Source organism: Heliconius melpomene, chromosome 21 (assembly GCF_056956725.1).
Source record: "Heliconius melpomene rosina isolate 202511_hmr_F chromosome 21, ASM5695672v1, whole genome shotgun sequence".
Taxonomy (NCBI): Eukaryota; Metazoa; Arthropoda; class Insecta; order Lepidoptera; family Nymphalidae; genus Heliconius; species Heliconius melpomene.
Genome location: NC_140409.1, coordinates 3,629,169 through 3,640,641, shown reverse-complemented (window position 1 = coordinate 3,640,641; position 11,473 = coordinate 3,629,169). Strand labels below are relative to the sequence as shown.

Below are 11,473 nucleotides of genomic sequence, written 5' to 3'. Positions count from 1 at the left end.
CCTCTGGTGTTGAGACAAAGCGCGGCATTCAGTCCGCCACTCAACACAAAATTCCTCCAGAATTTGAAAAATAGGAAACGAAAGGACCGAAACGGAAGGGAAGGTTCCCTCTGCCTACTCTACTGTATACGGGATACAGTGTAATATAACTGTCGCAGTAAAAATTTTAAAACAACCTGAAACACTTATCTCTCTTACCACAGTAAACAAACTATAAACTTATAAAATAAACTAACATCAATTATCTAACACATTATGTTTCACGTGCAAATATACCGCTGTTGAACAGTAAAAATAGATAATGCGGCTAATACAATTACAGACGATCATAAGGTTTCCATTAGTGGGAAAGGCAGTACTGTATCATTTCTTGCTGAGTTTTGGACGTGCGTCGAGGTAATGGCGGAAGGTAAGTGCATTGATAAGATAACTCGTTTAAACTAAAAATATAGAGATAACGATTTCTATAGCTAAGCGAGCGACTGTTGCTTTATCTTTTGATATGCCCAGATATGTTCTATATATTTTTTTATCTGTAAAAATTACGTATTTTCAGCCTAAGCAAAGTATATTTCAGTTTAAAATCAGGGGACTCCCCTATAGAAGTTTCGTTCACAAATATAAGAATAGTTCTTATAGTAGGTATATTCTTGTGATGGATCACACATAATTATGTTCGTATTTAAATACCTTGGTCACGTTATATGAAAGACGTTGGTTATTATTTTGCTGTTTTATTTTTTGTGGAATTTTATTTTACGTTGTAATATATAAATATATAAGAAAATATATATAACTATATCTCTGACACTTTCTACGATAGTAACTGTTATACTAGTTTCTTTGAATATGATTTTACTAGGCTAGCTCTAGTGAATAAATATTGTAATGATATGCTATTACTTAAGTTGTAATCGTTGGTGTATATAATTCTTAGGTAAATATTTTACCGCAATATTTATATAGAATAAGACGTAGATATTTCAAATTATTTTAAAAATACATATAACTTTATACACAGTACATAATTATATTGGTTGCGCAGTTTCACATAACAAATCAAATTGCCAAACCTGTGTTAACATATCAGAAGTAGATGGTAGTTACAACTTAATATTATCTACGCTCTCTAAATGAGGTGGACCTGCTACCACAAATGTACCCTTTCCTATTAAGGGTACCCTTTCTGATATATCAACACTCGCCTTGGGTGCTCCAGCCCACAATATATACTATAATAATAGTTAAAAGAATTTAAAATTACCTATCGCAATATTATTCGTATTGAAATAAATTTCAATGTTCAGCATGGGTATCTAATATTATATAGCTTTGTATTATATATATATATATATTTAATATTTAAGATATATAATAGGCAACAATAAGTAAGTGCATCAAATATAATCTGAAAAGAAAATCAAAAAGACGAAATGAAATTTCAAATGTGGCTATTTTTTAAGAAATTTTAACCGACTAATGTGTGCCTTTCTTAAGCACTAACACTAACTACTGCCAAGACGATACTTATTCTTTAGGAATGCCGACAAGAGTTTGTTTAAGCAAAATACTTTCTGTTAGTATTCACTCGAAGAAATAAACTATTAATCGATAAATTTAATTATAACTCTAATACGTTACGTAGCTTAGTGGAGTAAACAGTATGGCTTCCATGCGATATTGATTATTGTCACAAACAAAATTATATTTCACCGTTTACCGCCGTTCGTTTTTTATTAAAATAAATGTAGAAAGGTTTAATCATTTTTATTATTGTATAACTTTGTTGTTCAGAAGCTTGTTACCTGACCGACAACAGTATGTATAAGCAAATAACAAATCAACTTTCTTATACTCTTTTACTGCGGGTGTTCTCCAGGGCGGTCTCCTTTCTCCACTTTTGTTCTCTATTTATAAATTACTTCTAAAATCATTTTTTCTTCCTTCGGCATAAGTATATATATGTTATTTTATTTCGTTTATTTTTTTTTTATTTAGCAATAAAAATATTCTATTCTATTGTTTCTACTGAGGTTCCTGATAATTAAATAGTATGGAACAACATTTTGACTAAAAAATCAGAGGATAGTAGATGTTTTAAGACTATTTTCATTATTTTACTGTCTTTAATTGTATACACATTTCATACATCGTTATGTCGATCGGTGGTTCGAGTTAAATAAGTGTATGAATTATTCTTTTTTACGGATCTACTTTTTCCCTTGTAAAGAACCTCCATCTTTCCTTGTAACCTATTGAACATTAACGTGATATTATAATTGCTGCGCTTGCCACTTACTGCATATTATATAGTGATGGAATGTTTCCAGCCAGATCGGCGGCTGCAAGTCTAAGTAAGTACTACTCTCAAGTAGCTACGTAGTGCTTGCAATTTTCAGGGACAGAGTACCCTCTTCCCTACCCACCCGGTGTACTGTAATTATTATGTCATTTACTTCATGTTCAAAAAAATGCGTAGTGGAACTTAACTCCACGCTTTACACCAATAAAAAAAATATACTAGACACAAAATATATTTCTTATCAAAGATAGTACCGGCATTAAAACTCCAAATTCTCATATGAAATCAAAATTGTTAATTTGATTTATATCAATCATGGACATTGTGGATAAAATTCACTTAATATTTTAAATTTATATTTAACATTAAAAAGAAATTAAAAACTGTAATAAGAGGATGAAACGCAGAAGTGCGCAATAACAAGCAATTGCTTTTAAAATTGTCAAGAAAAATTGCACTTTTTCTAATAAATCATTATAACTTGCTGGGTTTTTTATTTAAGTATCTGTAAAATAATGAGCGAACTTTATTTATGTTACGTAAGAAAATATTTATCTGTGACTATATTATTGTAGTTCACAACAAATTCTATTTTGTTAGCAAAACATACAAAGAATATCAGCTTCACGCTTCATAGCCAGAGGAAACCTAGTGTTAAAACACTCAGTTCTCAATTTTCCGCCGAATTCTTGAGTCACTGCTTGTTGAATGGTGAAAATCAACGCCGCGCTTTGCCTCGACACCAGAGCGATGAATTGAAAATATCAATGAAATGAAAATTCTCGAGGCAGGATCGAACTCACAAGGTTGCCTCTGTTTATTGATATATGCGGGATACAGTATAAATATTATTTATTTGACTTATTTCTTGTTAGTAGACGACAGACGTACAGTTATAGCAATAATAAAGTCACTTCATATTAGAACTCATTGAATAGCGAGCCGTATCAAAGGAACGCACTCGTAAGGTCTTGCCAATAATATATAATAGGAATGGAATATTGCAATTTTCCACTTCCTACAGATTTTGCAGCTTTCAGCTTTTAAAAGGTAGACTTTCCTATATGGAAACGTATAAAAGTTCAACGTTATTTGCAGCAATATAATAATACTCAGCAATTTAGTTATAAGCTTCTAACTCTTATAGAAAGATTTTATGAACTATCTCAAAAGTAAAATGTAGAAATACAGGTACTCTATATTTATGTTAATTAAAGCATGTGCAAACAGATATTTTATATGACAATTGAATTTGTATATTACTAAGCAAAGAAATAATTTAAATCTTAGCTATTTTGGCATCATGTACTCTCCGTTTATTACAGAAGGGAAAAGCAGCATGAAGCTAAAGAAAAGTAGTAAAAAAAGAAATCTAATGCAATTAGCTATTTATATATAACGCTCTTCTGCTACAGCTATACAGGTTCTGTAATATTCTGATCTCGAGCTCAGTGACATGTGTACAAACATATTCGTATCGTAGATTAAATCAATTACACGAACAACATACGACGACGTATTCCCGTTTCAGCGTTTTATGAGAAAAATACGTATCTACACAAAATGAAATTTTTCATTTAAAATAAATTTTCCGGAAGACGGTCCAAGTACAGACGTCAGGAATATATTACTAGTACGGTCCATTTGGACGAAAATGAATACCGGAAAATCTCTTTTAAATAGGATAAAATGTAAGATCATTCTTAAAATAGATGGATGGATGGATGGATTCCTTTTGAGAAAACTCGATTCGATTACATCTTATATTCGTTTTATGTAATCAGATAACGGTTTATTTTATGATCTTGTTTTTTTCCAGGTTCACGCTGTATTCCGCATATAGCATGGTAGCAGGGTAGAATATAGGGAATATAGGAGATTATTTTATATAATTATAGGGGGATATAGGGGATTTTAGACTCTTATAGAAATATAATGTTTCATGAACTATCTCAAATATTGTAGTGTCAGAAGTTACCAGGACCTCATTGTTCTGAATAACGTATTACACAGATAATAATTCTGTTTTAGACTATAATCTAATATAAAGATATAGATAATTAAATATAAATGTCTTAATTACTGTAACGTCATTAACACAATTATATTTAAAAGATATTTAAATATAATTATGTAAATGATTTTTTTTAAAATGATTATAGTCTAAAATCTAATATAGTAATTATTTACACAAATAAAATATTTGTGATAGATATAGTCTTAAAGCCCATTAACCTTAATAGCCTAGTCCTAGATTGTATAGAAATGCAAACTACAATTAAGATATTGTTAATATAGACCCTCCTTTACTAATGTGTTAAATGTACCGTGATTCTTATTCTTTCTTAATAAAATCTTTTTCTAATTCCATCGCTCACTTGATATGAAAAATCCTGAATTTTTTTTCGTTGGTTTTCGAAAGTAAATATGAACAGGTAATGGAAATCATAGTCAAACTATAATGAAATAGATATATACGACTACGACGATATAGTGAAGTTATTGATATTTCATTAAATGATTTAAAATATTAGTACAGAGTGACCTTTTAAGGAATATAATTAGGTATTATAGTGAAACAATATTAAATACTCATCTATAGAATATATTATTCTATAATGTGTATTAAAAAATAGTTTTAATTTTTGCATAATGCAAAGGTATCCTCCTGCCGTATAACAATTTTTCAATTACTATCAATAGTACAATGTCGATACTAATCAGGAATTCCGCCGGTATGATAATTAGCTGGTGAAAGACATAGACTATTTTGTAATTTGGAAAAAATATTTATTAACTACAAGATTGTTGTGGCTTTTCCAATGGTACAAGAATAAAAAAATGCCTAAAATAAACTGTAATCTTTGTATCTTTGAGTAATCTTTTCATGTGTTGTAATTACTGTTGGTATCTATTAAACAAAAAAACCGGACAAGCACGAGCCAGGCTCGTCCAGCGAGGGTTCCGTATACAAATTGAAGGTCTTGAGTTTCCAGGCCTTAGAATTCAGGCTTGGCTTAGACAGAGCCCTTTCATCTGATTGTTGTCAGATCAATCATTATTTTCATATTTTTCCTGAACTAGTACTACCTGTAGTTGCTAGCTGCCAAATTTCATAATTCTGGGTTAATCAGAAGGACCGTAATAAATTTGATTTCCTTAAGAGTGTCGAAATATGCATTATTTGCTATTTAAAGCTATTATTTGTAAGATATATTAAAACATAAGCGGGCGAAGCCGCGAACGGGTCGCTAGTATTAAAAAATTATATTTATTTATGAGAGAGTAATCGAACGCACAACTTTGAAGTAAAATCATAACGAAACGACGTAAAAACTGTAATAACATATAATAAAAAATCAATGTTGTCACGTGCAGTTTTATATAAATTATTGATTTATGTATACGAGTATGCATATAATTATAATGTAACGGGTCAATATCAGCCGCGTAGCCTTAACCTAGAGCACAATCACTACTTCTACATAGTACATGATGAGTAGTGATACTCAACACCTTATCTTTACTAGAGCAAGGCAAAAACTATTATAACGTTGTTTACATATTGCATATGTGCATCTATACTATCTACATTTAATAATATAAACATAAATAGTTTGTTTGCTTGACCGCGGTTATCTCAGGAACTGCAGATTTGAATTGAAATTTTGCATTGGATATTCCATTTATTGAGGAATACTATTAATAGGCTAAATTACGTAACCAATCCCTTAAGTAAAAATTATTAAATTTAGAAAAAAAGAGTAGCGTGTACTTTTAGGTCCATTACCACGTGGACGAATCCACATGTAAAAGCTAGTACATCTATAAAGGAAATAGGTTGACCTGTGATGATGGTGGTACTTAATGAAAGTTACATGTATAAAATTATTACATTTAAATAAATAATAAAAATTTTCACACTTCGATAAAATGAGACAAGAAATGTGAATCGAGGCCGTCATGGCACAAATGTGTGACCGTAAATACGACAGTTATGGGTTCGATCCCTACTCGGTGGAATAAATTAAACATGTAATATTTTCATTTCCTTGCTCTGGCAACACACAATGCATATATATATTTATTATATAATGCATATATATATATATTAATATATTTTTAACAGTCATTCTAATATTTTGTGAACTTAAAAGTGTCTTCACTATATGGAACACCTAAATAAATAAAAAAAAACAAATCATACAGTCTGCTAATCTCAGTAACCTTTAACTATGTAGTAAAAAATTGAAGGTATTTATTATCAATAGCTTTGATTCTCTGTCAGATCAACTCGTTGTGAAGAATCTCCGTTCTCCACTTTCCGACGAATTTTTCGAGGCATAGTCTGTTGAGTGGCGGAACTAAACGCCCAAAGCGAATAAATGAAAATATTAAGAAATTATATCCATCATTACATCAAGTGGGGATCGAACCTCCATCGGGTTGCATGTCAAGAGCATAAAGTTGAACTCCGTGGCATGTCATCGGAGAGACCTATGACCAGGCACTGTTCGAGGCCAGGTTGATATTGATGATGATGATGATGATGATGATAAATATGTCGGACTTGACATACTTTGAGGTACATTTAATTGCTTTTAGTTTATTATAACAAAAAACAGATAAGCTAAACTTATGATTAAATTCCTTTTGCAAAAGATTTTCCATAAGATTTGTAATACATTTTCAAGTAGGAATATTATAAGATTATTTACTATAAGAGGATGTTGAATGAATTACAATAAACTATAAGTTACGGACTTGACCGACTTTACCTTATCACAGCCTCTCATTGCCTCATGTTTATCAACTATTTATTTCTATGCAACTCTATTATAAAGAACGCTGATAACATATTTTCTGATATTTAACACAATTAAACCGGCTCTGTCCGATTTTTATGGTGTACGTTCAGACTAGCACTGGTTATTATTTTTTTATTCAATTTTAAAATATTAGCTTCACGCTGTAACCCGCACACAGCGGGTTAGTCAGGCGGCATTATGGAGACATTGTGTGTTGAGTGGTGGAACTCAACGCCGCGCTTTGCCTCGACACCGGGGGAAGTAGTGGAAGTATACATTTAAATAAATATTTCATTTCCTCCATGGAGATCGAATCCACAACCAGTCGCATTTACAGTCACACTTTGTTCTCCTGCGCACGACTGGCCTCTTATTTCATTTTATTCCCATATTTTGCAGAATTAAAAAGAAAAGTGTTTTTAATTTCGACTTAATTAAGGACCTTAAATACTATTGTTGTTGAATTTGTTCAGTAACTATTAATTGGAGTTGATTTTTTTGTGTTAGTTAGTCCACTTATCGAGGCTATAAGCTATTAGTATTAGTTCACATTAGTCCTTTCGATGTAACTCACTGTACCTGAGAGTTACCTTAGGTACCTACAATGAGTCATGAGTCATATACAAATCAAAGCTTTTTCTACCTGACAATGCCGGCGAAGCCTCACGTAAAACTAGTATATTATGAAGATGAATATTTGGTTAATATATGATATTGTTGTTTTAATGGACTTCGTTGAAACTGCGCCATTGTATAAAATATCTAGAGAAATATCATTAATGATAACAACAATTATATATCTGAAAATACAATATTTTTTTTATTTAAGGCCATATAAGTTTTTAAAAAAATGCTTAAAATTAAAAGAAAGTCTTTGACCTTGTTTTTACATATATGTATGTGAGAAAGGGCAATTCAACGCTATAAAATAATGCTTATTAAAATTATTTCTTACTTTTACTTTATATGTTACTGCAAAATGTTTTTTCTTATTGATTGACGATACGTATTGCGTAACTTAACACTTATTTATGAGTGTCGAGTTACGCAATAATAATATTGTGTTAAAGACACGATCTGAAACATATTATTATAGTGTCAATAATAAATTATGTATACATAATTGAATAATAATTGTTATTCAAAACGTGGACTTACAGTGGAATTTTTTTTCAAGTTACACAATCATATTTATCATCAAATACTTTTTAATTTCATATATTTTTCTTTATGCCTACTCTGGTGCGAGATATAACTTCAAAATGCAAAAAAAGTATTGTTTTCTCATACATCACTTGTATAAACTTCATAAAATACGCAAGAATAGTTTTTGCATATTACACAATCAGAAACAATAACTTTAGCGTCATTATCATTGACAAAACACAAAAAGAAATTTTAAAAACCCGACCGGTACTTTCAGTAACTATCTCGTTGAAAAGAAACAAACAGACAGAGATATTCCGTTAATTTATTCAATAATATATATTTTTTACTTAGTCTCTTATTTAATTGTGTTATTCTAACTAATTGATTAATCAATTAATTGGTCATAACCATTCGGTACATCATTATTACGTATACTCTTATATACTAATCATTCATATATACTTAGTTCGTGTAATGAAGCGTTATCTAACTATCGTATATTCGCTTACTTTCTTTATCGTAACAACTGAATTTACCTGAATGGATAATTATTTTATATTTAGCTTTTTTGACATAGCTGTTAAAAAATTAGTTTTACATTTTAATAAAAAATACTTTTTATATACTAGTAATAAACAAGACGTAGAGGAATACATAATTAATTAATTATATAACACTGTATTACTATGATACCAGAAACGTCTCGTACACTGTACGTGTACGACTTCCAACTTTACATATAATATTTTTTATGGATGCTCTCCGAGCCTCGCGCCTTTCTTAAATAGCCGTAAAACGTTTGCTAAGCCAGTAGTGGCGCGATCTTTAACACTTCTGTATAGAAAACGAGTTAACAAATATGAAGATTTTCATAGTGTGTTGTGTTTTTCTAATATTTAACATAGGTAAGTCCAATTCAATTTAATTTTAAATAATGTATTTGAAAGATTTTCTTTTGTATTTTACAACTGCTGTGTTTTTTAGTGTATTTATTTTTTTTTTCTTATATAAGAAAAATATATTTTATTATTTTTATTGACTCTGCGATTGCGATTTTTTTAAATAAGCATATATATATATCAAAAATATTATTTTTAATACATCAATATTTAAATGGGAAAACAGTATTTATATATAAGAAAATTATTAGCTTTAAAAGTAAAACATACCATTTAAATACTGCTTAAGTAGAATTTCTATTTGAGACCAAGTACTAGGGGGCATTCTCTTAAAGCATTCACCTTAAATTATTGATACTAGCTTAAAACCAATTTATTATGCGCCGTGTGAAACTAATTTTTGATATCCACTTGTAATCTTTTAATTTTAATTTAATTTGTGTTTTTTTGTTTACTTATTTATTATTTAATAATATAAATTATCTATTTGTTTGAAAAAGGAAGGGACTCATCGGACCGTACCTTTAAAATTTGCGTAAAATATTGATAATTCACTTAAGATTTTATGTATCTAATATTATAAAAAAATGAAGCACGTTTATACATACATATTCAATGCTCTTCTATTAACGATTCTGTCAATGTGTTCTATCTATCTATCTACATAGATAGCTACTAGATAAGCACATTGGTTTCTCTGAAGTTAATTTGCTAGATTTGTTATAAATTAATGTAAAAAATTGTAAGGACGAATGTTTGTTTCCCTTTCACGCAAAAACTACTGAACCTATTTGGATGTGGCTTTGTAGTATTTACAACTCATTCATTTAAATGAAAAATAGACTAATTTATATAATTTGTATAGTTTGACTATAATTTATAATAATAAACGTAAGCGGGCGAAGCCGTGTGTTGGTCGCTAGTATTTAATAACCGTGTAAAGTATAATGAGCTAGTATTACTGTATATGGAAATACATGCAAATTTCAATAATATTATTTTATGCAGTCTATCCTAGTATCAAATTAATTCCACTCCGCTTTGTATTTAACTTTTTTTCTAAAACGAATATTATTCAAACTGGTTCGCACTAAATGTATGAAAGTTTATATTAAAATTCATTGTTAGTTGCAACGGTTGTTTTTTTTTATTTTGCTTTGTTTTCGTGTATTTGTTAAATTTCAGTTAAAGAATGTGCATTGTATCCATATAATTAGGACCTTCTGCTGATTTTAGGGTTCTGTACCTCAAAGGGTGAAACGGAATCCTTATGGGATCACTTTGTTTTTTTGTGAGGTCGTCTGGAGGTATCAAATTGACATAAATATCAATCAAATACAGGGAAAAATCAGTAAAGTGAAAATTCACTCAACCGGTTTTTATTTTGAATATAACCGACTCCGACTAGATTACATTATCTATATATATAAATAATAACTATAATCATTTATTTTTAAATAGAAGCTTCTTGAATTGAAACAATGTAAAGCTAATTATAATAAGTACATTTAATATATTTTAGAACCTGATAAAAAGGATAGATTTAATATAAAATCTGAATATAAACTGTAAATAAGAATATAGATAGCAATCTAGTTAGACAGAATCAATTGTATCTTATTTAAATATTTAAAAAAATGGTCTAAGCTGTATTAATATACATTATGTAAATGTTATGTACCTTACATTGCAATAGCTATACTATTCATAGTTGATACTGCGACTTTCCCCGTCCGGATTTCATATTTCCAAAATTAAAGAATACCGGAAAACTGGAGAAACTTCTTAGCTTTTCAAAGATTCACCATGTGGATGTAGGCTTCAGGACAAGTGCGGGTCGGTCGTTATAGGTAAAATGGGTATGCACACAAGCCTAAAAGAGATGATACATCTCCAGGTTGACATACGGTAATATATTCATCATAAGGAGTAGATATTTTGAAAAAAGTATACTAATCAGCTTCGCGATATTTCCCGCACTCAGCAGGGTCGAGGGAACCTAGTGCTTAGACACTCCCTTCCCCACTTTCCACCGAATTCTGGAGGCTTTGTGAAAATATAAATATTTAATTTCCTCGAATGTCGGTCGGTTGCCCGCAGTGCCAGCCCGGCCTGCCAGCCAAGTCCAGGGTATTCCCCGTGGACATCCAATTATGAAATTTGGCAGGAAGAGAGAACATTTAAGTGAGAGACTTGGTACGGAATCCGCGATGGGCGCGTCCGACTCGCACGTGACCGGTTTTAAATTACATTATTTTTTTTATATAATTCATTAGTAAACCTTTAAAGATTTGAAAAACAACACAATCTGGTTC

General features: G+C 30.3%; 1 protein-coding gene across 3 annotated transcripts in view; it reads left to right on the top strand.

Moving 5' to 3' along the window:
* Nucleotides 1–264: 264 nt before the first annotated feature.
* t (C45 family peptidase tan) overlaps nt 265–11,473 on the top strand; it is a 45,026-nt gene continuing 33,817 nt past the window's right edge. Inside the window, exon 1 of one of the 3 annotated variants that reach the window (XM_085206489.1) lies at nt 265–409. In XM_085206489.1, the coding sequence (XP_085062615.1) occupies nt 400–409 (10 nt within the window). In that variant the 5' untranslated portion in view covers nt 265–399. Of the gene's footprint in view, nt 410–2,305; nt 2,355–9,009; nt 9,165–11,473 lie in introns of those variants that run through there. The other 2 variants (XM_085206486.1, XM_085206485.1) reach the window with 2 other exon arrangements.